The sequence below is a fragment of the Eretmochelys imbricata genome, chromosome 7 (genome assembly GCF_965152235.1).
Source record: "Eretmochelys imbricata isolate rEreImb1 chromosome 7, rEreImb1.hap1, whole genome shotgun sequence".
In the NCBI taxonomy this organism is placed as follows: Eukaryota; Metazoa; Chordata; order Testudines; family Cheloniidae; genus Eretmochelys; species Eretmochelys imbricata.
Window position 1 is genome coordinate 21,433,652 of NC_135578.1, and position 25,865 is coordinate 21,459,516.

At 46.0% G+C, this 25,865-nt stretch overlaps 1 protein-coding gene across 1 annotated transcript in view; it reads right to left on the reverse strand.

The window, feature by feature from the left end:
- Positions 1-25,598, reverse strand: part of CHST13 (carbohydrate sulfotransferase 13) — a 66,287-nt gene extending 40,689 nt beyond the window's left edge. Inside the window, exon 1 of the mRNA XM_077822733.1 lies at positions 25,408-25,598. Coding sequence (XP_077678859.1) covers positions 25,408-25,501 — 94 coding nt within the window. The 5' untranslated portion in view covers positions 25,502-25,598. The remainder of the gene's footprint in view (positions 1-25,407) is intronic.
- Between the last annotated feature and the right edge of the window lie 267 nt (positions 25,599-25,865).

Below are 25,865 nucleotides of genomic sequence, written 5' to 3' on the forward strand. Positions count from 1 at the left end.
GGCCACCCTCCCTTCATAGTGAAGTAGAAGGAGAGCTCCGAATTGTTCCACAGCAGTGCAATTGACACAGGATATCACTGATGCCAAGGGTGGGAATCTAAACAGAACTGGACGTTTATACGGCTAAAGAATACAGCCAGAGTTGCAATAAAAAAATATCTTTCATGCTTGAGGGCATGACCCTAAGAGTAAGGGGCTCACTGGTATGAGGTAATGAGTTTCAGCTGGCCTGAGCAGCTCAGACCAGTACCCCAATTCACTGATGTCATGATCTGTATGTAAAAGGTGTCATTAAAGTTTTCCAATGACACACTGGGGATTAATATCATTGTAAGAGGCATATATTAATGCTATACGTGGCCTTATGGATGTTCTCTGATATTATGTTTTAAAGTCTGTATTTGAACAAAGTACAAAACAGGTCTGCCCAGATCTTGAATACAAATAAGTAGGGGTAACCAGTGACAACGGGATTACAATTTACATATGTAGTAAATGGAACCATCAAAGCTCTCAAGGGGAGTCAGCATTTCCAGATCTGAAGGACTGTGTATTTGCTTGTCCGGCCTGCCTGGTTGTCAGGCAAAGACAAAGAAAAGAACATTTACATGCAAAGTAAAAATAGCCACCAGGAGAGCAAGTGTGGAAAGATGACCATTTAATCTCGATGGGGGCTGGAGATGAGACCCCATGAAGCCTTCCTGATTCTTGAAGCAAGGTCAATGAACTTTGAGATATGCTTTTCAAAAGTTCACTGGACTACAAAGGGAAGGACAGAAAATGCCTAAGTTATCCATCTCTAGAGACACGCAAGGGACCAGAGCTCTTGCAAGCTGAGAAAGATGGGTCTTTCAGCCAAGGAGGGGCTGAAGTCTCTGGAAACTTAACATAAGTGAGAAACCTGCTGAGGCAAAGATTTTTCACCTAGGAAGACAAGGGATACCAGCACCTTGTCCTTCTGTGGAAGGTCCTGAATGAGGAAAAGTCAGCCACAGCTGGAAATAAGAATGACCGAGGAGAGAAACCATCTTGAACAAAGCCTGTATCTTGCTAGATAAAGTTTTAGACTTCTAGATGAGCGTTTTGCCTTTTATTTGCTTGTAACCCTTCCTAACTTGACATCCCTTACCCTATGTCCTGTTGAGAAACGTGTTTTATTTTTACTATAAACCAATGCAGTGCTGTGTTTGCACAGAAGGGAGTGTTTACCCCAGTTAAGTTAATAACTGTGAGGTGCTTTTGTCTCTTTAAATAACAAATGAACTTTATTGTTTCTCTGAAACGTCCAGCAGAGGGCTGGACACTTGAGGGCACATGGTTTGGGAGAAATTGGGAACTGGGAGTGACCCTGCTGGTTACAACCAAGGCTGGTGGAAGCCAAAGTAGGGCTGCATAGAGGCTGCTGGGGTCAGAGCTTCTGAACCAGGGTTGGCTGCATCACACACAGACACTCAGGGTGTGACTTGCATGCTTGTTGCTGATTGCACTGCTACAGACTAGGGACCGAATGGCTAGGAAGCAGTTCTGCAGAAAAGGACCTAGGGGTTACAGTGGATGAGAAGCTGGATATGAGCCAACAGTGTGCCCTTGTTCCCAAGAAGGCTAACGGCATTTGGGGCTGTATAAGTAGAAGCATTCCCAGCAGATCGAGGCAAGTGATCATTCCCCTCTATTCGGCATTGGTGAGGCCTCATCTGGAGTACTGTGTCCAGTTTTGGGTCCCACACTACAAGAAGGATATGGAAAAATTGGAAAGAGTCCAGTGGAGGGCAACAAAAATGATTAGGGGGCTGGAGCACATGATTTATGAAGAGAGAGTGAGGGAACTGGGATTATTTAGTCTGCAGACGAGAAGAATGAAGGGGGATTTGATAACTGCTTTCAACTACCTGAAAGGTGGTTCCAAAGAGGATGGATCTAGACTGTTCTCAGTGGTGGCAGATGACAGAACAAGGAGTAATGGTCTCAAGTTGCTGTGGGGGAGGTTTAGGTTGGATATTAGGAAAAACTTTTTCACTAGGAGGGTGGTGAAGCACTGGAATGGGTTCCTAGGGAGGTAGTGGAATCTCCTTCCTTAGAAGATTTTAAGGCCTGGCTTGACAAAGCCCTGGCTGAGATGATTTAATTGGGGATTGGTCCTGCTTTGAGCAGGGGGTTGGACTAGATGACCTCTTGAGGTCTCTTCCAACCCTGATATTCTATGAGTCTATGATTGAGAGCATCCCAGGCTGGGAGCTGCAGTAGCAAAGCATTGAGAGGCACCCAGGGTTGCAGGGCAAGCAGTGACAACCCTTTAATGGTCTGGATTGCATCCCTTGAACTCCATGACACCGTCCTCTTAGGATTTCCTGGATTTCCCACTTAGGCATGTGCAGGCCACTGTTTGAGACCGCATGCTGGAGTCGCTGGAACACTAATCGGAACTGCTCAGGTTGCTCCTAATTCTCCCTACAGTGAAAACTCTACTTCAAGTATAGTTCTGGAAGATGGGAAGGGAGAAAATGACTTCACCAGAAGAGAGTCCCAACCTTCACAGTTATTTGAGCTTTTATTCCAAATTAAAACACTAACAAACTAGGGGAAAGTCTGTCTCGACCAGAGATGGCCTTGTTCCAAACACACACGCACACGGCTGAAAACTAGACACAGTTTCGGCTGACAGGCCTTAGGCATCATGCAGTTGAGGAAGAGGTGCCTTACCAGCCCAAGTTCCTACTTTTTGCTTGCACCTTTCAGTGGGAGCCTGTGGTAGCATGTCCTCATCTCATGAGCGCCTCCTTGTCACTAGTCACAGCATTGCACAGGGTTCTTTTCTCTGGTGCCCCCTACTGGGCTCTCCCTGGCCTGCGAAGGCTTTTCTCAGCCTGCATCTTCTCCCAACTCCACTTGTGGGTGTTCTGTGGCTTGGCCCTCCAGCCAACCACCCAGAAGTCTACACCCCTTCCAGGGTAGCACAAACAAGTCCAAATAAAAATAGAAACACATTTTCAAACTAACAGCCCTTCACCCCCTCAGGCTTCACTGCCCTTCCCTTGTTAGCCCTATCTCAGAGCTCCCCTACAGAAGCCTAACCTGCTCCAAGAGTCTTCTTCCACTGCAGTCTCTCTCCAACTGAGCTCCCTCAGTCTACTTAGCTCCAGCTCCTCCAGTTAATCACGCCCAGCTGTGGAGCATGATTAACTGGGGTTCATTCCCTTGCCTGGCAGGTGCTGCGGGTTAAGCCCCATCACAGAGCCAGAAATACAGACCATGTTTTTCAGACAAATTAGTTGCGCAACTGCTCACATGGCGACCACCATGAGCCATCGGACCACGCAGTTACCAGATGGGCAGTTGTAATAGCTTTGTGCACAAGTCAGGCATTTGTCCGTGTGTGCATTTTGCCCACCAAACGGATATAAACATCTGGCTTGCAGCTCTTTGTGCATTCTCCGCTGGCTTGGCAGCTAATAGTTAACACTGGAGCGGTTGCTATTCCCAAAGCTGGGACGCTATCTACTGCGGATAGTTTTGCAGCCAATTCTTTCCCACACACACACCATATACACTCACTAACCCTCAGGCTGCCTGCGAAGGCTCCACTAACTTGAACGGCTGTGAGTTTTAAGGGCCGCCATTAAGATTTTTACAAAACGTGGTGTTAGTAATATACAACTTTAGACTCTTGATACTGAATGAGGTTTGTACCTTTAAATCTACTTGTTTATTTCTGCTGCTTGGTTACAGTTTGCAGGTCATTCACCTTGGGCAATGAAACTGGCCCTACTTTTGTGTTTGTCAATTTCACTCCTCATCCTTCCCTCCTGCCCAACCTCTGACAGAGTGCCCGGACCTGACCTCTGAGAGCCCCAATCAAACCAGCCAGTTTTCAGGCTTTAACCAGATTTCTAAGGGTTAAGCAATAAGGACCCCTGAGTCAGTCCAGCTACTAACAGCCACTGGCCCCAGAAGGAGCTGTGACTTATGAAGATCTGATTGCCAGAAGACATTACATAACAGCATTGAAATTCTATGCTGCTGGAGAGCCCAAAGGTTTTTTTAGCCTTTCCATTAACAAAGAGAAGAGGAGATTAAAGCCAGGAACCAAGAACTTCCACGTGTTCTATAAAACCTTCTCAAGAAAGGAGTTAAGGTAGGATAAACCTATCTGTTTGCAAACCTTAGCTTGGGTTTATTTTCCTACCGGTAACTTATATTCAGATTCCAACCGGTCAATTGTCACACCATCTCAGTGCGGTATGCATCAGGTGCTGGGATCTAGCACACCTGGCCCCAGGTAGGTGGCCCTCTCCCCTCCTAAGGATGAGCAGCGCTGAGTCAGGGTTTTTAAGGTGAAAGCATTTTTTTTCAATCCATTTACTCAAACCAGTTCAAGAATCAGCCAAAGAATCTCCAGCCAAATGGCCTAAAAGGACCACAGCTCAAGCTTTAGCCCACAATAAAGTGGGCAAAGAAGGAGAATGGGTCCTTGTCAGGGAAGCTGGATCCTATTTGCCAACAGCCCAGGGTCATTCCTGTGGCTGAAGACAGGAACCAAAGCTAATGGAGACTGATCTGAACAGAGGCAAATACTGGCTGGCTCTTTCACCTACCCAATACTTACCTGGACGTCTTCAATGGTTAATTTCTCCTGCAAACCCAGAAAGAGGCCTTCCAAGAGTGGTGTCCCCAACACTACCACCCAAGTCAGTCATTCTCCTGGTTCTGCATTGCAGCCGCAGCAGCATATGGATGAGAGCTATGATGCAAATCTAAACTACGAGCGTTCCCATTCACTGTCAATAAACCCTTTCCAGGCCATTGCTTCGCAGGAATTGTACCAGCAGTGCTCACCCTGTCAATGCAGAGGGTGTGACAGGCTGACAGATCGAGATCCGTCTAGCAGCACCCAGCCTGGATGCCAGAGCACAGATTTTCAAACGAGGAGGCTGGCATCCCACTCACAGTCACAGGCCAAGATTCTTCTGTGCACATGCAGAATGTTTAGGCGATCCATAATCATATGGACTCACAATCACTGGGGCCTGTGTATGCAGGCACACAGCTTCACTAAGCCCTTGGGCTCAGACTTTCCAGGTAACTGCGCCAACCTGTCAGATTAAGAGCCCAGCTGTACCAGCCAGTGGCCACTGCTTCCTGTTCCACTGTGCTCCAAGCCCTGGCCTTGGGATTGCTGTGTGGGAGCCCAGGATAGTGGAGGGTGCCGAGAGTTGGGATCAGGCATTCTTGCAGAACGCTGGCCAGGGAGCTTGCACAGTGCCTGCTTGTACTTAGATTTGGCTCAGACTTTTTTTTTTGGCTTTTGGTCACTCGTTTTCAGGCACACGACATTAACACTCAAAAAATACAAGCAAGAAAGAAACATCCCGGATGATGTATTGCTCACAGACCCAGCCTCCCTCAGAGGGATGTATATGCCTGGCTGGTATGTTTCTAGCAGCCAGGCCAGCTCCCCATATGGGACTGATAAAAATCACAAAGCAGGATATAGGAACCAGATCATGAAAAAGGTAGACTCAGCAAATCCTTTCTGATAGCACCAGTTTACTAGTGGTTACTCCTGCTTTCCCTTTGTTCATCTCTGGGATTCTTAGTGCTTCTTCAACTATAGGCCCAGTTCAGATCTCTGATTAGATTATTTCCTTTTAACATATGATTAGTTAACCTGTGGAACTCATTGCCACTAGAAACAGAGTTAAAGAGCTTAGCTTTAAAAAAGGACTGAAGATTTATATGAATAGACACAGTTGTATTAGCTGGGATAAAAATTTAAGAACATTAGGGCATAAACCAATCATGAAGCCTGGTGAAAGTAGAAATTCCCCCTCGTGAGAATGTTATTGCATAATTATCCATCATGGAGTTTCCTATGAAGCCTGTGGCATGAGATGCTGCCTGAGACAAGGTACCAGGTGAGACAGAGCACTGGTCTGATCCAGTATGACCAAGTTCCCACTTCAGTTATCATGAAGCAGCATGGATATCCCAGACTTCTCAGCCAACGGAGTATCGGAAAAAGGGTCTGAGAAGAATTCAAGCATTTCCAAGGTGCCTATCAATGTAGCACTGAGACACCATATACATAAGTATCAATTCCATTTGGCTGTCTGAACAGCTGCAGTATTTGCCTCCACGGCTATTGCACGATCAGCATTAAGCACACTGTCCTGTTTAGCTCTCTGAGACACTTGGTCTGCAGAAGGCGCTACAGAAGGTCAGTTTCCTTTTCCAGGGGGGAAAGCAGTTTAATGGCTAGTTCAGGGGTCTGGGAGTCAGGAACCATGGATTCTCTTCCCAACTGACTCTGGGTATCTGGACCTGCACCTGTTGAAGTCATTGGCAAGACTCCTATCAACTCCTACTGACTTCCAAGTGTCCTCTGTCACAGATCTAGTCAAGCTCCCCACTGTTGGATATTCACCAGAGTGCTGTGAGGAGATCCAAATACTGAATCCCAAGTGCCCTTTGCCTGCTGGGGCAAGGCTGAATTTAGGCACTGTTCCTGGCTTTGGGTCTCTAGGCACTCACTCCAGGTGTGGGCCTCTTGTTGACACCCTTCTTGGCAGGGGGAACTGCAGGGTCCATTTGCCTAGGCCCTGAAACTAGTGCTGTCTCCCCACAAGCCTTCCAGCAGCTCTTGCACATTCCCCAGAATCCGACTGAAGGTGTGCACCTTCTGCTTTACAGTTCACCTCCTCGGGGGTATGTGATAGTGAAAGCCAACAGACTCACTGACAGACTTTGCACAGGATTCTAAACACCTTTCTTCGTTACTGAGTAGCCAGAGAAATATACCAATCTATACAAAACAACACACACACCTAGACACATTTCCCTGTCTCAGGTTCCTCACCATTCTGGAGAGTTCTTTGGGATTGGGCAGAGCCCTCTGGGGCATCTAGGATCCTTCCTCTACAGCGTATGACTTCTCTTCCAAATCATGGAGTCTTTCCAGCTCAGCTAGTTTTCTCTGACTTTAACCGGCCCACATTTAAATAGGACCGCCTATTGCGAAAGCATACCCATTTCTTCCCTTCTCCTGCCCCAAGCTTTCTGTCCTGTCTCCATGGAGTCTCTCAGTCTATGTGTCCCTCTGCCAGCACCGGGTTCCTTTGTTCTGCTGATGCTGTTTTTCTACTCTTTACTTCATCAGCATCTCACAGACAAGCAGAAGGACGGAGCTTCTTCCAGCTCTAGCCAACCTCCTTAGCATACCAATTGTTTAACAACTGTGTTTGGACCAAAGTTGGCAACTCTCCATTGTATTTGGTCAGGGAGAAATTACTTATAGCCTTGTCAGCACATGGTGGAGACCACATCCGCCTAGATGCATTCCATGAGGTAACAATTTTTATAACATCAACCAGAGTCCCTATATAGTACAGTCAGATCCCCCAAATTGTCACACCCTTCAACCTCCCTGAAGTCCAAGAGAGATAAGAATGTAACTCCCAGAGCCAGGAGTGATCCTGGGCAAAATACGTCAGGCCCTATCCTTCAAAGATGCTACTACCATGCATAGTGCTTACTACCATAAATAGACCCATTAGCTTCTATCGGACTCCACCTAGCAAGCACCATGCTTGGGAGCAGGTATGTGCAAGACTGGGTCCTTGATCTCTTTGTGCCTCTTTTCTCATTTGCATCAGAGGCATACTATGCAGGTGTCACTGCTACCCATGGAGAGCTATTCACAATTTCATGCACTTCAGCTCCTGATTTAGAGGAAAGGACAATGAGCATGGGGGAGAGGGGTGTTATTGAAAATCTGCTGAGCACTAATTAGTTCAAGCTAATTTCCTGAATCCCTGCCTCGCGGGAAGTCCACCTTGACACAGGACAGACACAGAAACACCCACAGTGAACAGTTCCAAATAAAATATCATCTTTGATCCGTATGTCAGTCACCCTGCTTCCTGCAGGGTCAATAATTCATCACACAGAGCAGCTAAATAACATCTGGTCAGAGACCAGAGCTGGATCATGTTTCATACTTGTGGTGGGCTGCAAATCCATGCAGTCTGCAGAACGTCTAAAGAGTGACAACTCACATGGAGCTGCCTGCAAGGGACAGACACGGAGACAAGGGAACGCAGCAATCCCTTTCAGACCCGATGCAGCCCAAGGCTCTCCACAACAGCAGAATTAGGAAAGAACCCAGGAGGCATCCACAATATGCAGGCAAATTAGTCAGGACGTGCCATTCACGAAGTGAGGAACAAGCCACAAAGACTGTACAGCCAACAGCCAGCACCTGAGTCTCTGTCACTTTGCAGTCATTTCTGCGGTCATTTACACTAGTGCAAAGGGCTCGTAAAATGTTACACACGCTTTGTAACATTTCACACACGCTTTGCACTCACCTTGCCCTGGAGCACGTCACAACACAAGGGACAGGACAATGGAGATTCAGACCTTCAGAGGAAGAGGAGAAGGATCTTTAGATTTTTAACTCTACCAATCTATCTATCCTGGTCTGTCCAGGGAAAAGAATTCCAGCATAAAAGAGCAAGGGATGTGTGAAAGCACTTTAGTGTGGAATGTGTGTATGATTGGGATAGATACAGAACTAACAGATCCTGGCTAAGAATACACAGATTGTAAGGAGTCTGTGACTATCAGGTCCCATCAGTATGAGTGTACCAACCATTTTAATATGTCGTATCAGCCCCAAAACTTTGAACGCAATGTGCATTTCCAAGCACAGTCAGAACATAAACTAACTAATGACAGGTTTCAGAGTAACAGCCGTGTTAGTCTGTATTCGCAAAAAGAAAAGGAGTACTTGTGGCACCTTAGAGACTAACCAATTTATTTGAGCATGAGCTTTCGTGAGCTACAGCTCACTTCATGAAGTGAGCTGTAGCTCACGAAAGCTCATGCTCAAATAAATTGGTTAGTCTCTAAGGTGCCACAAGTACTCCTTTTCTTTAAACTAACTAATGTTGCCCCTTTTTAACCAGAGCAGCTTGTCAAAATTCAGCACCCTGGGGACGTCCCAGTTGGGAGTAAATATTGATGATGGAGATGGAGTCTGGTATCTTCTTTGATGCAGCCTTTTTTATTTACAAGAAATGTATTAAGTCCTGCTTCTCTGAGCACAGGAGAGACCAAAACCAAAAGGCGCAGTTTCATAGCTTACAGCCCCAAGCTTCACTCGGCCAGCATACCTGACCCCAGCTTCTCTCCAGGGTCACACTATGCTTACAGGCTGCTGCTTGGTTTTCTTGCACTGGCCAGTCAGTCTCTCTCTCTCTCTCTATCACACACACACACAGACAGTACTCAGCCTTGTCAGAAAAACCCATCCATCCACTCTATCCAGAACTCCTGGGTGGATTCACTACCCTTTTTGTACTAAGTGGAATCCTGTGATTAGTTTATCCTGACAGTTATATCAATTGCAGAGAGCATAGGCGCCAACTCTATGGATGCTCTGGGGCTGGAGCACCCATGGGGAAAAATTAGTGGGTGCTTAGCACCCACTGGCAGCCAAGCTCCCCCCGCCTCTCCCACCTCCTCCCCCGAGCGTGCTGTATCCCTGCTCCTCCACGTACCTCCCAGTGCTTCCTGCCCAGCTGCCGCTAAACAGCTGTTTGGCAGCGCTTTGGACTTGCCGGGAGGGAGGGTGGAGGGGTGGGGACATGGCACACTCAGGGAAGGAGGCGGAGAAGAGGAGGAGCAAGGGCTGGGACTTGAGGGAAGGGGGTGGAATGGGGGGGGGGGAGGACAGTGCAGGGGCGGGAAAAGGGTGGGGCGGGTGGGGGGGGGTCAAGCACCCACTGGGCAAAGGGGAAGTCGAGGCCTATGGCAGAGGGGTCAAAGACAATGAGGAGTCCGGTGGCACCTTAAAAAGATTAACAGATTTATTTGAGCATAAGCCTTTGTGAGTAAAAAATCCAACTTCTTCAAATGCATGGAATGAAAATTACAGATGCAGGCATAAATATACTGACACATGATGAGAAGAGAGTTACCTCACAAGTGGAGAACCAGTATTGACCAGGCCAATTCAATCAGGTCTCAAAGAGGTCTGTTACGGATGCAGTCTCCAGTGTCTCTCAGCATATCATAATTTATGCATGTGAGCCCAACACCAGAACCTGTCGTGGGCAGCATGGTTTTCGGTGGTGCTTGAGGAAGCAGCTACGCAAAGCACAAAACAGCTAACATGGTGAGCTTGGAGATCGCTCGCTGTGTGCTACAGCACAGCTTTGCTAGGTACAGAAAAGCATCTCCAGGACATGCCAAAAGGCCTTGCGTGAAGCTAAATTAAACAGGCGCAGTGAAACTAAATAGCAGCAGCACAGGGGGAGTGATTAAAAGGGTGAGAGCTACGTCTTCAGTGGAGATCTGTCCAACTGATGAGTCAAAGAGATACAACAGAGATGGATCAGCTAGTAAGAAAGAGAGGCTGTTCCAGATCATCAGAAGACCGCAAGGTTTTTGCCTTGCAGGGTGACACTGTGCGAAAAGGCTGGTATTAGGGGAGGGGTAGGAGCAGTACGGAAGCAGAGAGAGACACACAAGGGAACAGTCAGCCGGAAACTAGGACAGTTTTAAAAATCGAGCAGGAAGGCGACAGATTTTTATCTTAGTTTTGACATGAGCCAGGGAACCAATGTGTCAAGATGTGGGTGTTGTGGTTGTGCTTCCTCTCACGGATCAGGTGGGGGCAGTAGCATATCCCAAGGCTTTGGTATACAGATAGCTTTTACCACTGCATTTATTGCTGACCTAGGGTTCAGTAGCTATCAGAAAAGAACCTTTCTTCTTGTTCAAAACAAAAATTAACCATATAACCATACCAAACACCAAAGCACTGGAGAGCTATAGGAAATATAAGTGGCTTCCAGGCCAATGACGGGCAGTCAATGCCACACTTCAGGAACTGCCTTTATGGCTTAGGCAATCAGTGGTTTTCCTACACAAACAAAAATCCCAAAGGTTTCATGAACACGCTCTAGGGCCTCCTGTAACAAACCTCTGGGCCACAAACAGGAGACACCAACCAGTCTCCGACATCAGTTCTTTTGGCTCCACATACACAGGCCTTCATCCTTTGAGCTAAGAGAGAAACTCTGTTCCCTGTAGTAACCATTAGGGGTTTTATATCCGCAGTGGAACCCCAGTAACTAGAGGGCAATGGAGCTGCATAACTTGAGCGGGGCCGGCATTCTAGTCAATGGAGGGAAAGCCAGGCAGCTCTTAAGCGCATAGAACCAAGTTTGGAATTCAGCAGATCTTTGACTTATTCCAAGAGTCAGCTGGCCAGCAAGCTTTCAAAATGCCCGAGTTGTAAATGATTGCCAGGGTACGGTGAGCACAGAAAAGCTTTAATCTCCCCCAAACCCTACACCAAAGCACAGAACCTGTGGCGAGAGCACTGATGGAGTGAAAAACTACGATATTTGCAATGCTAAGAAAGAAACGCTGACAGAAAGCTGAGGGTTCATTCTGGTCAGCCTACTGGTCAGCAGGTACAAAGACATTCCCTGGACCTCAGGCTGTGGTTCTGTCCGTCTGCACTAGCTAAGCAGAGCAGGGCTGTTGACGTATGTAGACTGGAGCCCTCCAAAGAAAAGGCAAGTTGCTGGCGATTCAATAGCACGACAGTGCTGTAGCATGGTGCTTCCAGCCTGCAGAGGAGTGTAAAGCAGAGGCCCCTCTCATTTGCGATCATTCTGGGGTAGAGGTGTCAACCTCAGTGTCTTGACTAACCTCCACTCTGGATAATCCCATACTGTCAGTCAGAACTGCCCCCTGCCTGCATGAAATATTCTTCAGCAGTCCCTCTACTCAACCGCTCTGTATGGAAGAAGGAACTGTTCTAATGGCTGCTGCCCCCTAGCCCAGAAGTGGCTGCATTCCAGGGGTAGCTGATACGAGTTGAGCTTCTTTATGTAAAGTCTGTAAATACCTCAGTGCCTGCAAAAGGGGCCACTTCACTCATTAAGTTATGATCATATTCATACCAACTCTTAATGGTAGTCTCCAAGGAACGGGAGATTCAGCACAAGTAGTTTATGACACCAATGAACTGAAGTTTTGATTCAGGGGTTTCTGCACAGAGTCCTTATTTCACTAAACACCTTTAGACGTGGCTCTGACTCTTCTCAGACGTGCTAGACACCCTCCTCATTGCATTCAGCTGCCTTCCCAAAAACATATAAATGTTGCATTAGCTTTGTTCCCTAGGTTGTTAATAATTTTTTTTTAAAGCAATGCATCAACATTATTCCACAGGCTGGTAGATTTCCAATAAATCACAGGGAAGGAGATGAGCTCAGCTGACCAATGGCCACCCAGGACTTTCAGTTAGCTCCCAACAGACAGGCTCTCAGTTCTCTCGCATACCTGCCTAACCTCAGGCTTTAGGCCTGAGACTGAGGTTTTGCCTGCATGGAGGGGATTTCATTGGCGGCTACAGGATCACTACTAGGAAAGTGATATTAGACAGAAGACAGAGTCCAAGCAGGCCATAAAGGAGACAATGCTAGAGGTCTTGATTCCCACCACTGGCCTTTTTCCCCCCCAACAGCACAACGTAGGCTATTCTCCCCATTAGAAATAGATTTGATGGGTATTTGCTCTTTCAAGTGGCACTGGGCAGGCCAGAAGTAAAATGTCAAGCAAACATGGTCCATTGTAGGCAGCTGCATGCCATACCCCGAAGGACTTCGGTGAAAGCAGGTATTTAGAAGGAGCTGAATAAACAAGAAGGATCCACAACAGGCTCACCGTGGGATCATCCCCATCCTAGCGAGAGTTCTTCACAGAGCGTTCCACAAGCAGAGCCAACAGGGTATGCACAAACCATCCAATATAAAGAATGGAGGTGTGAAAAGTAAACAGTTTAAAGCCCTGCAGCTTTCCCAGGTTGCTCCCTCTCAAGAGGCAGCGGGGATATTTACTGTCAAAGGGTTAGCTGTACTTAAACATGGGGACTTAGAAAACGGGGAACACTGCAGAATGGAGGGGAAAATAAATCAGTATCAAGTTATCCTAACTAAGCACGGGATCAAACCAAAGCCTCTGACCCAGACAGGTATCTGGACCTCAGTTGCATAGCAATATACTCTCTAAAGATAACAGATTATGATGCCCACAGTCTGCCTCCTTTTCAAGGGTGGGAGTGTGTGCTAGTGGCTAGATCAGAGGCTTGGGAGTCAAGAACCCTGGGTTTTATTTCCAGCTGACTCCAAGCCCTCTCTTGTATCCACTGATGTCAACAGCAATGATTTCAATGCAAGTGGAACTAGCCTTGATCCTGCAAAGTGTTGAATGCCCTCAACTCCTAAGGAAGTCAGTGGGAAATAAATTGGGCAAATCCCACCATGCCTTGTGGGGAGAATACTTCCCTATCCGCAGGGTTGTTGTAACAATTAACATTGGCACAGTGCTTTGAGATCCTCCATCAAAAGGCCATGTTCAAAATAAGTTAAATTATTATTACTGGATAATTTCAGGTCCTGTGCCATAGTACAGCAAACTGAAACCAAGGTTCACCTTTCCAGGGTGAACTGCAAATGAGAGATACTGGTTAAGGGACCCTCAAGGCACCATATAAATGTATTATTTAGCTGCGATATATCAAAGAAGCTATCATCAACTCTCTCTTCCCATGCACAAGAGCGCATTACCTGTGCTCTGTGTTGCCAACCTTTGCACTGCCAATCTCCTACAGACCTGTCTGTGCCAGTTCTCATGCCTCCTGGGTTAAATGTGTGTATTGTACTCAGCCAGAGTAGACGGTTAGATCCTGAGGAGAGGGACCACATCATAGAGTTGCTTTGCAAACACAGGAAGGAGCAGCAAGAAGTAATTAAATGAACCTGGCACTAAACTGCTTTCAAAGAGACAATTTTTTCACATCTAAAAATGTGTGCGTCCCCAACTTGCACACACAACTGTTGATACACGTGTGCAGGCTGGGGCTGCAAATCTTAATTCACACGTGCATCCAGGGTTGGGTACACACAAAATCTCTCCCACTGGTGTGCCATGACTATTATTGTGCACACAACTCAAACCAGTTTTGTGCATCAGCCCTTTCTATGTGCAAACAATGGCAACTGCATGCCCAAATCACACCAATAACTGTTCACCTATATTATCTAGTCTAATATTTATTTCATTTTTAAAAATTTCAACAGCAAGAAGAATGTCAGGCCTGCCTTGGTGTGTGTTTAAAATGCACAAGCTGACGGTTGTCATGGGACAACTTAAGAACAGCTACTGTAGTTCACAGCATGTGGCATCTTTTGCATGCAATGAATGGAACAAGAGTTGGACCCCGAACATAAAGTTCAAGGGCCTGCCTTTTCCTGCCTGTAGCCATCTACACCTGGGCAACAGGAGAGGCTAACCCTGCCATTCTGATCTGGTAGCATTTCTCACCCACTTTCCACTGGTGAATATGCTTACACAGGGTGCAGAGCATGAGCGAATCAGGCTGCCGATGCAGATCTGAATTTCAGCTCTGGGCTTGTCTAGACTAAGGCACAAACACCACCTGACAGATGGGTAGCCCTGTTGCTCAACGCAGTACCGGAAGGCACTCAGAATATGCCTACACTGCAATAAAAAACCCACAGCAGCAGAGCTGAGAGCCTGGATAACTGACTTGGGCTCACGTTACAGGGCTAAAAATAGCAGTGTAGACCTGCAGGCTCAGGCTGAAACCTGGGCTCCAAGAACCTCCCCCCTCACCAGGTTACAGAGCCCAGGCTCCAGCTCAAGCCTGAACAGCTCCACTGCTGTTTTTTGCCCTGTAGCACAAGCCCCATGAGCCTGCGCCAGTTGTCCCAGACTCTCAGTCATGGGTCTTTTATTGCAGTGTAAACATACCCTCAGATACTACAGTGACAAGCACAGTATAAGAACCTATACAGAATAGAAATCTGCACTGATGTAACTAAATTGATATAGTTACACTGGTGCAGCTCCCAAATTTAGACACGCACCAGTGACTTACCCCTGCATTTGGGTAAGTACGTTGGTGCAAGCCCGATCCTACTGCTGCAGCACCTCTAAACAGTGTAGCTACGACAGTGCAAAAGCTTCAGTGTACACAAGGACCCATGGTTGATGGTAGTTCACAGCTGGCCTTGTGATTTGGGCCGACCTCTAACTGCAGATGTTCAGTGAGACCTACCATCGGATTGGCTGATGGTCCGTAAGTGCATTTTAATGAGAATATGGGCATCTGTCCAGATGTGTCTAATAAACAGAGTCAAGCAAATAAAAGCCACTATTATAAACAGTTTTATAACAAGTTCTGGGGAGCGTTGTGGTTGCAGGGGGATTAAAACAGAGTTGTAATGCTTTAAATTAAAATATACATGGAAAACAGCAGCCAGGTAAGACAACTCATCACATGATAAATTCCAGCTCCCGTAACAGGTTCTGTGACTTCCTTTGGGGGAATTCTCCAAGCAGCAGCTGACGGAAAAGTGGTTTTAATAATTTGGTTTTACAAATGAGGTTCAGATTATTTGTCCATCAAGAGAGTATTCAGTTGCCAGCTTCAGACTGGCTGGCAGAACTGTGTTCTGGACAGTGCATGATTCTGCCTGAACTGGCCCAGCCAGTTGTCCTCACTGGATTATTCAGAAGCTCTTCCAAAAACTGTGTTCAGTGCTGCCCCTGCTTGGGGTGTACTTCAGAGTCAGGTCTCTGTCAAATGAAAGTGATGGCGGGAAAACCATGAAGCTCAGCCTTGTCTGCGGGGAAGGTGGCTTGAAAATTTTCCATCAAACCTGGTTTTTGACAGAAAAGTGGTTGTTTTACTAAATGAAACTTTTCACTAGAGTCTCTGCCTGCTGCGAAAAACGTTGACTTTTCATCGAAAAACCAAAAATCAAAAACTCTTCAGTTTGGGGGTTTTCTTTCTTATGTCACAAGAATGATTTTTTTCCTTCTTTTGAATTTTTTTGTTTTTTGTTTTAAATCGAAAAAATGTTGAAGTTGAAAAAGTTTCCACTAAAAGAACTCCATTTTCCAAGCAGCTCTGCTATTAGGCCTATCGTCTACCTTGCATGCTACCAACTCCCAGTAACTTCATGGTGGGATTGGGCCCATCCTGCTATCAAGACATAAGCAGTAATTACAGAATCAGAACCAGATCTGTCCACCAAGAGGGTTCCTTTTCTCTGGTTGAGCTTCCCGCTGTTTGGCTGATAGGACAGCCATTCTCTCAAGACTCCCCAACTATGTGAAACTCCATAGATTTAAAGGTCAGCAGGGACCATTGTGATCACTTAGTCTGGCTTCCGGCAACGTTTCACTTGTGTTAGAAGTGAAGGCTGGAAGTGGTATGCCAGGGAGGGTTCTGCCTTCCTGTTTGTTTAATGTACCTCACTCATCAGCAGAGCCTTGGGCAACATCATCAGATTAAAGACACACATTGACACATTTACCATACTGGCTCCATAGAGTGGCCAAATGATGACTGGTGCCCAGGGGATACATCGATTGCCTGGCATGGCTCTCCTCACTACAGCTCGTACCATTTAGCCCAAAGACGACTTCAATCCTGTGATCTGGGCACATGTCGCAGCTATCGGAGCTGCATCAGCACACACACACAGCCACATCATCCAAAATAAGACTCTCCTACTTTGCTTCCCCGAATAGAGAGCTCTCCCCAACCACCTCCTCAGCCCCACCCAGGGGTTAAGGTAGATTGGAACAGTGCCTGTCAAGGAGGAGGGAGAGTTCCCTCTGCTTTTAGCCAGGGGATGGAAATTTGTGCTCTCCTCACTCTCCCTTACTCTAACCCTTGCCCTCATCAGAAAACAGCTGGGAGAAAGTACTGTGTGACTTGAAGATCAGTAAATTTGGGCTCTGGCCAATCAATGCCAGAAGTGAAACAGTCACAGATCATCTCACTGGGAATGCCCCGCCTCCAGCCCCCCTCTCCATTTGATATGAAGGCTGCTAGCTTGCTGGATCTCCACACATGCAGTAATACACAAGGGATGAGCCTGTTTCAGAGAGACCCAGGGACCCAACCTGAGTAAAAAGAGTGAACTAGCCAGCAGACATCAGTCATGAGATGTAGCCCCAAGCCGGGTGCACTGAATGAACCAAACCCTGGGATGAAAAAGGCCTGGATCAATATGGCAAAGACCCCAGGATCACCATCTTCGGTCTCTTTTCTGCAGATTCGGAATAAACTTCCAGACAAGCTAAGTCCCACACTTGCCCTCTCTCAAATCTCTTGTAATTATCACAGACCGTCAGGAAACTGAACAAACCCAAGAGGGACTAGAAAGCATTCCACATGAAAGGATTGGCCCTCAGGAACATATGGACTTCATTACGGATCCATGTTCGAGTGCAGAGCCAGCCAGTGAGTCCACAAGAGTAGGTCACAGATTCTATGTTACACGCCTTCCTTTCAACACAAGCAAACGCAAGCAGTGTGTGGGAACTGGCATTCCAGACGGTGCTATCTAATGCCTCTGTTGACATACTGGCCAATTGTTTTAACAGCGCACTAGTATATTGCCTCTTACAACTCAGTTACTGCCTCTCGGATTTCATACAGCTAAAAACCAGAACATGAGCTGAAAAAAACTCACGCAACTCATCTGCAACGAAAGCAAATGGATAAAAGCCCTGGAGGGTCCCTTATATTTTCACACCAGTGCCTGTCATGTTGCACAAACCAAAGGGAAGTCAGATCAGCACCGTTATCTGGAAAGATTTAGAATTGGGTCGGTCAGCTGCTAAGAAGCTCTGATCAAGCAAGCCCTCTGTGCACAAAATCCCAGTTGGCTCCAGCAGGAGTTCCAAGCACAGAGAGTTTGCAGGACCAGGTTCAATACACAGGTGAGTACCCAACGAGGTAAGAGAAGGCAGAGCATGCGTCTCTTGATGCTACTTGGGATTTCACTTGCATTCATTTGCTAGTGGATAGTAAAGACAAGATCACCATTACATTTTTTTAAGACATAAGACAATGATGCAACCCCAAGTGGACATTTGGAGTAACTACAACACAATGGTTTGAGTAGTATTGGGTCATTCTGATGTATTCATTTCCCTGAATTATTATAATTTAAAACTAGGAAGGAAACACGGATCCTATTGAAGGCAATAGGAGTTTTACCATTATTTCAACAGTGTCAGATTTTACCCTAATCTTTGAATGAAAAATAAACTTTTTTTAAAAAAATGCAGAGGAACTGTTGTCTAGGTAGGGTTGCCAACAGTCCCTTATTAGCAGGAACGTCTCTTATTTCTTCATCTCTGTACAATAAGATCGGGAGTTGCTGAGTGCAGCAAAAAGCAATAAGAAATAGCCCTGGCGAATGTAGGTGAGTACTCATTATTATTAATAAATTAAATAATAAAATAATAATAATATTGGGAGGTGGGGTGCTAAGAAAACATTCCTTTATTTTTGAATACAATGTTGGCAACCCTAGTCTAGTGGTTTGAGCAGACCATGGGGGGAGGGGGTTGGGAGTAGGACCCATAAATCCTATTCTTAGCTCTGCTAATGCCCCACTCCTGCAAATACTTACACACACGCTTAACTTTAAGCACGAGTAGCCCCATTTAAACCTAAGCCCATGTGTATTTGCAGATTCGGGGCCCAACTCTGTGTGGCCTTGGACAAGTCACTTAACAGCTCTATGCCTCAGTTTCCCCCAGCTGCAAGATGGCTGTAATAATATTTACATATGTCACAGGGATGATGTAAAATATTATTTAAATAATTATCATAAAGCACTTTGAGTACCTTACCTGAAAAGCACTGGGGAAGAGCACACTATTAATTTGTCATCAAGAAATTTTGAAAGATATGAATTAAAACATTTTCCCCGCTCCCCCAGTCTTAGTGGCCAGGCCTGCAGTAGGGAATTTTAGGGGGAAAATTCCCACTGATGCTACCACTAGTACAGCTGCACTGCTGGGCATTTTCCCAGTGGGGACAAATCCAGAGTTGACTGTGACAGCTCACTCTGGCCAAGATTTTCAAAAGTTACTATCAGTTTTGGGTGCCTAATTGAGACACCTTAAAATGGCCTGGTTTTGGCAGATCTCAGTACTCTTTAAAAATTAGCCCCCTTTAAGACACCTCAAGTTTGGGACCCAAAAATGGATGCACCCAAAAATCATTAGTCACCTTTGAAAATCTTGGCTTGAGTGACCTAGCGAGTGTACTGTCCGTTAGAGCCACTTTGCTCAAAGGAGATCATGGGTTTATTAACTATGTACAAGGTAGAGGTGGGCTTGGACCAAATCCCCCCCCAGATCCAAACTCTCCTGAATTTTGGATCTTCCACATCCAGATCCAAATTTGGTGGCTTGGGCTGATATCTCACACAGCGTAAACGCCACATGAGGAGTCACAGCTGGCGTGAACAGCACTGGGAATTAGTTCTAAAGTCACACAGCCATGTCTTGAAAGCAAAAAACAAAAACCGAGTTCTTCTGTGAGGAAAAGCACAACAGGTACGAGCAGGAAATAGGCTCATCTTATAGCTACTGTGTCTCGATGAATCACTCAAATGAATGGATGTTCAATAGGATTTCAATATTTTCCATAACGGAATTCCTCTTTTCCCACAAAATCTGCTTCCCATCGAGCTAGGATGCCTCTTACAGTTGGTAATACAGGAAGGCCAACGTGGTTGCATCTCCCTGATACTTGATCACGATCCCCACTCCAGCTCACTCTGCCACAGCTGGGCTGCTTCTGCGGGTCTAACATGAGTAAAAAGTAGCAAAAAAAACACCTTTTAATGGCGACAATGTCAACAGCTGGGGCCAGGTGCATGAGGGGAGCAAGACAGGGCCCCTTTACATGGGCAAGTTTCAGAACAGAAGCTTTAAAGGAATGTCAGCTATGCTGCAAGTTTCACTTTCCCTTTCTTTTCTTAGGCATTATTTCACAACCAGCTGCAAATATTAATGGCTTGTACAATATCAGAGCGTGTGCGACATCAGGGCCCCTTCTGCCATTCCTTTCATTAACGTTCAGGTCATTAGGGGATGTAATTGTGAATGCAATTCAAGGCTTTATAGGAGATGCAGTACCTAGGACACCAGACATAGAACTTAGTTGGAAAGAAATAGCTTTCCCTGAGCTTACTGGGTGCCAAAAAATTCATGAGCTATATGCTGTTGTGGATGGGCAGCAAAAGTCCTCCTAAAGTCAGCAGAACCTGTGTGCTTGGATCAAGGGCGGTGTAAGGCCCTGGTGTTGGCACACAAAGGCATCTTTGGAGGTTCAACAACTCACACCAACAGCTGGACTGCAAAGAACTCTAGAAAATGCAGGATCATAGAATATCAGGGTTGGAAGGGACCACAGGAGGTCATCTAGTCCAACCCCCTGCTCAAAACAAAACCAATCCCCAATTTTTGCCCCAGATCCCAAATGGCCCCCTCAAGGATTGAACTCACAACCCTGGGTTTAGCAGGCCAATGCTCAAACCATTGAGCTGTCCGTCCTGCCCCCCCGCCCCTGCAGTATTGGGTACTAAAAGGCTGTTTAATCTAGGGCAGAAAGATACAACAAGAACCAATGGCAAATTCAAATTAGAAATAAGCCCTCAATTTTGCAACAGCAAGGGAGATTAACCACGGGAACAAAACTCCTAAGGGAAGTGGTGGAATCTCCACTCTGGAGGTCTTCAGATCAAGATGGATGCCTTTCTAGAAGAGCGGTTTAATCAAACAAAGGTATTGGTCTCAATACAAAGGAAAGTGGATGAAGTTTAGTGGCCAGTGACACACAGGAGCTCAGAATAGATGAGCTAACACTCCCTTCTGGCATTAAATGCTATGACTGTATGAATACAGCACTTTGAATACATTAGCCAAAGCAAACCCCAATCCTGCAAGGCACCCTGAACTGCCACTGGAGTCTAGTAAACAAGGGTGCAAGAGTCAATAAATGCACAGAGGAAAATCCTGACTGTTTTGCAGCCAGAGGGGGCTGGTAGTAGCTACACATGCATTTCACTACGACTCCGTAGCCCCGTGGGCCTTCACCAATAGACAGACACCAAAGTCACAAATTGAAATGCCTTATGCACAAGGGGCCTGTTGGTTTCTCCACTCACTTATACCAGTGAAACCCCATTGGCTTCAATGGAGCTACTCCTGATTTACAATGGTTAATGGAGAATCAGGCCCCGCAGAGTCATATGTCCCTTACAAAGCTTTCTTCAGAGACTTTTCTCTTTTATATAGGAAATACTCAAATTCCTGTGGGATGGAGTGGCCATTTGTTTAACCACTTTGAAGACTGCAAATGTCACACAAAACCTAAAACATTCCTCAGCTTGGCAGTGTGGAAAATGCCAGTACGGTGAAGGTTAATGCAAATTGCAAACCCATAGGTTCCCCTGCAGGACTGTTCAATCAGCTGGGCTCACTCCCCCCCTGGTTTTGCTGAAGTTTCAGTGGGGTTAAATGGAACAACGGTAAAAACCCAAGCATCTGCTGGAGCCTACTCCACACTAGCACTCCCACCGTTGCTACCACAGGGGAAGCTGCACCAGGGTTAGCTCTGATGGGAAATCTGGGTTGGACAAAGCTTGTGGAGACACAGCCAATGAGGCACAAGCTCAGTAAAAGCTGGAGGAGAAAAACGGAGGATCAGATTCCGACGTTGGTTACACCAGAGTCAATCCAAGACCTCACTGGACAGACACCAACGTAAGTGAGATCAGAGTCGAGCTCAAAGTGTGCATTAGATTCCAACGCTAAACGTTTATTTCAAGAGGTTTTACAAAGAGTTACATCTGTATTTTGTAATTCTGGCTAAAATCAAATGTGTTACCAAGTTTAATATCAGATGCATCCTCTCCCCATGACAAAGACTAAGGTCCAGATTCTGCCCTCGGTCAGACACGTGTAACTCTGGAGTAGCCCGCTGAAGTCAGTGAGTTACGCAGGCTTTACACTGAGGTACTTGCAAGTAGGATTCAGCCATACAAGCCTGATTCTGCTTCCACCAAGGACAACGGGGATTTTGCCTTTGACTTTGATGGAAACAAGTTTGATCCCTGTATCCTGCACTAGCAAGGGGGATGGCTTGTGGTCAGAGGCCTTGTCTACATGGAAACTGGAAATGAAATAACCAAATCAATGGAAATTCACACTTTTAGTTACAGTAGAACCTCAGAGTTACCAACACCGGAGTTATGAACTGACCAGTCAACTACACACCTTACTGGGAACCAGAAGTATGCAATCAGGCAGCAGGAGAGACAAAAAAGCAAATACAGTACAGTACTGTGTTAAATGTAAACTATGAAAAAAATAAAGGGAAAGCAGCATTTTTCTTCTGCATAGTAAAGTTTCAAAGCTGTAGTAATTCAATGTTCAGTTGTAAAACTTTTGAAAGAACGACCATAATTTTTTGTTCAGAGTTACGAACAACCCCCATTCCCGAGGTGTTGGTAATTCTGAGATTCTACTATATTTTAGTATAAGTCTGTGCATCACACTCTGACTTCGAAATAGGAGTGCCCTATTTCTATATGACTTGTTATTTCAGTGCCAGCTGCTCCAAACAGAGGCATATTTAAAGGTGGGAATTTTACTGATTAAATTATTTCTCTTCCATGCAGATCAAGCCCTTTAAGTGCTTTTCTACATCTGTTAAGATGATCATTTGTCTCTCTCAGCCTCTCACAATTTTAAGCCTTGATTCCGGCTCAAATGATGGCAGAATCTATATGTGCCTTTAGCACTGATCGATCAGTTACAATTTATGCACTTTAGGTTTCATGTGAAATACAATCTGAAGAACCTAGCTTAGCAACAATGGAAAAACCATTTGATTGCTTTGAAGGGGACTTGTGGGACTACCTCTTGCTCTGGAATGCTTTTTTGTAATACTAGAAACACACCAAACAACTTAAAGAGCCACTAAAAACAAATAAAAAATAACCACACTTCTGTCTGAAATTGGTTACCTACTATTGCTACAAACAACACATAAAATCTAAGTGATAAATCTCAATTTTATCTCAACTAAGAGAAAATGATATTTTTCAGCTTGCTTGTTTTCTGCATTTGACAGCACTCGATCTACATAGGGAAAGGGAGCTGCAAAACCACAAGAACTGAAGGAGGACACGGAGGGGCAGCTGCAATACTGGAAACTACCCTTAACTCTCATGATTTCAGATTACAAGCGTGTCCCTGTGACTCATTCAATAGTCAGGAGCGATGACCATTTATACCACCTGAGGATTTGCCCTTATCTCTTTACCTGCAAAGAAACCTCATTTTATATGAAATATGCTCATCTGTGAGACCTCTCAAAAATGATACCTTTTCTGAATTAAGGGGATGTTCCTTGCATTGAGGGCACTTAATTTCCAACAAACTCAACAGGAGGCACTCAGCACCTCGCCAGCATGAGTTCCAGATAGGTAATTAAATTATCTCATTCCAATGCAGTTGTAGTGATTCTGTCACTGAGTTTGATTGCCTGAACCAGCAAACATTTTTGCTCATGTTTAACTTTAACCCTGTGAGTAATTCCGTTCAGATCAATACCGGGAGTACTCATAGGATTAAAGTTAAACATGTGCGTAAGTGTCTTCAGGATCAGCACCCATGAAGGCATCCTCCTGTTTAAAAAAAAAAAAAAAAGCTACAGTAAAATCATATAACAGACCAGATTCTCCTCTCAATTACACCAGTGCAATTCCAGTGAAGTTAATGTAAAATTTGGCCCTCTCTCTGTTGGATGCATAGATACTTAAAAAGGAAAGGAGTACTTGTGGCACCGTAGAGACTAACCAATTTATTTGAACATAAGCTTTTGTTAGTCTCTAAGGTGTCACAAGCACTTATTTCCTTTTTATGAATACAGACTAACACAGCTGCTACGTAGATACTTAACTGATCCATTGCAGCATTTTTCTACTGAATGTTCCAAATATCAAAATCATACCGCAGATATTCATTTTAAAGTATACATTATTGATTAATAGAAAACTGAATGCAGTTTTCTAGGACTGCACAGCTCGTTTAGTAAACTTCTAACAGTAAGCATAACACACACACACAAACCTAATACACTTTTCAAATCAGACACTATTTAGCCAACAAGTTATGTATTTTTATTTTCAAGAAAAGAGTATTAAAGTGATGGAATAACTACTATAAAATGGAAATTACATCTCATTTAGTCCAAAGTGGTAAAAATCTACTAACTTCTGTCCAACAGGTATTTTGAATTTGAGGAGATAACTTTAAAAGCACCATTGATTAATCTCTGCTGTTATCAGAAGACATCAGTGCATTGTTAAACTATGGGAATTACCTAATAATATCTCTTGGAAATAGGAAGCAATTCCTTTTTCAAGGAAAGAGCAGAAAGCAGGCAGTGAAACTTCTCACCCTTTTAGTACAAGTCTGTTTATTTTCTAGTTCTGCTCCTATAGGATCTTCTCCCCAAGCACAATGTATTACTGACAACAGACATTAAAGATATTCCTTTCCATAGCGGGACAACAATTTAACTGGATTTTTTGATGCACTTCAATAGGTCTAGGTGTGACATATGACACCTGAGACCTGTTCCATTCTTTCACCTTTGTTAGTCTGTATCACAGCATTAAAGACATTTTAATTCAAATACCGAGTGCAGATTTTAGATTGGTGTGTTCCTTGACTTCATCAAATCGAATCTACTCTACTACAGGCAGCCATCTGGGAACAGATCCAAAAAAAGTTGTTTTTTAAAATGGATATTTGAATATGTGAAATTCATATATCTATTAATTACACTCATCGCATTTTCCTTCCCCTTACAAACAAGATACAAAGTGAAGGTAAATGATTGCAGCTGAAAAATACGTAAACGCCAAGTGTATTCCCCAGGGAGTTTTCACTCATTCAACATAAGCAGGACTTTATGTGCAGTAAGCAAATGCCAGCTGGCCAGACTGTCTCTATACATCTGGCTCTGAGCACACAACGAAGTGCATAAACCTAACTGCACCTAGGTGAACGTCTGAAACAAAGGGCTCGGTTCCGAGTTCAGAGCCAGCGAGTAGTCCCGCTGATCTCCAGGGAGTTCCTGCGGACTTAGGGCCCCACTCCCCTGGAAGTCAGAGGGAGTCTTTCCATTGATCTCAGCGAGACTCGGCTCAGCCCGTGTCCTGCTGTAACCCCCGAAACTGCCTCTGGCCCCAGCGATCCCGGGGCCGGGGACGTTGCGCTCTTTGATATGCGGATGGCTCGTTGCAACTGAGCAGCCGAAACTTGGGCAAATGCAGCGGCGCGCCCACACCTTTGCAGGGCGCAGGTTCCCCGAGCGAGGGACGGGGAGCCGGGACGCAGACACACAGAGAAGGGGCCGTGCTGGGGGAGCGGGCAGAGATCCGGCCGGCTGGGGTCTGCGACCCTGTCACTCACCTGGGTTCAGGCTGCTTTGGAAGTAGAAAATCACCAGGAGGAGGGAGCCCAGACAAGTGGCCAGGACCATCCGCTGCACCCGGCTTTTCCTCATCCTCGCGCCGGGGCAAAGCCCGCTACAGGGGCGGGGGGGCTCCCCTCGGGGCAGCGGGCGGCCAGCGAGCTGCTTCTGCTGCCGCGGCTGCAGCTGGGCATGGCCCGGGGGGCGCTGGAACCCGAGCCCCGCCCGACGCTCCGCCGCGGCCGCCGCTGCCCCAGGGCACAGGGAAGCCTCTCTCCACACACACACACCGGGCTGTACTAACCCGCTCCCGGCCGGGGGGGGGGGTTGGTGAGAGGAGGACGGGCGCACACACCTGGGCAAGCCCCGCTCCCTTCCCAGCAGCCGCTTTGGGCAAAGGCCCTGCCCGCCGTCTGGGGGGTCCCAGCCCGGGAGGCGCGCTCGCCTGGCTCGTTTA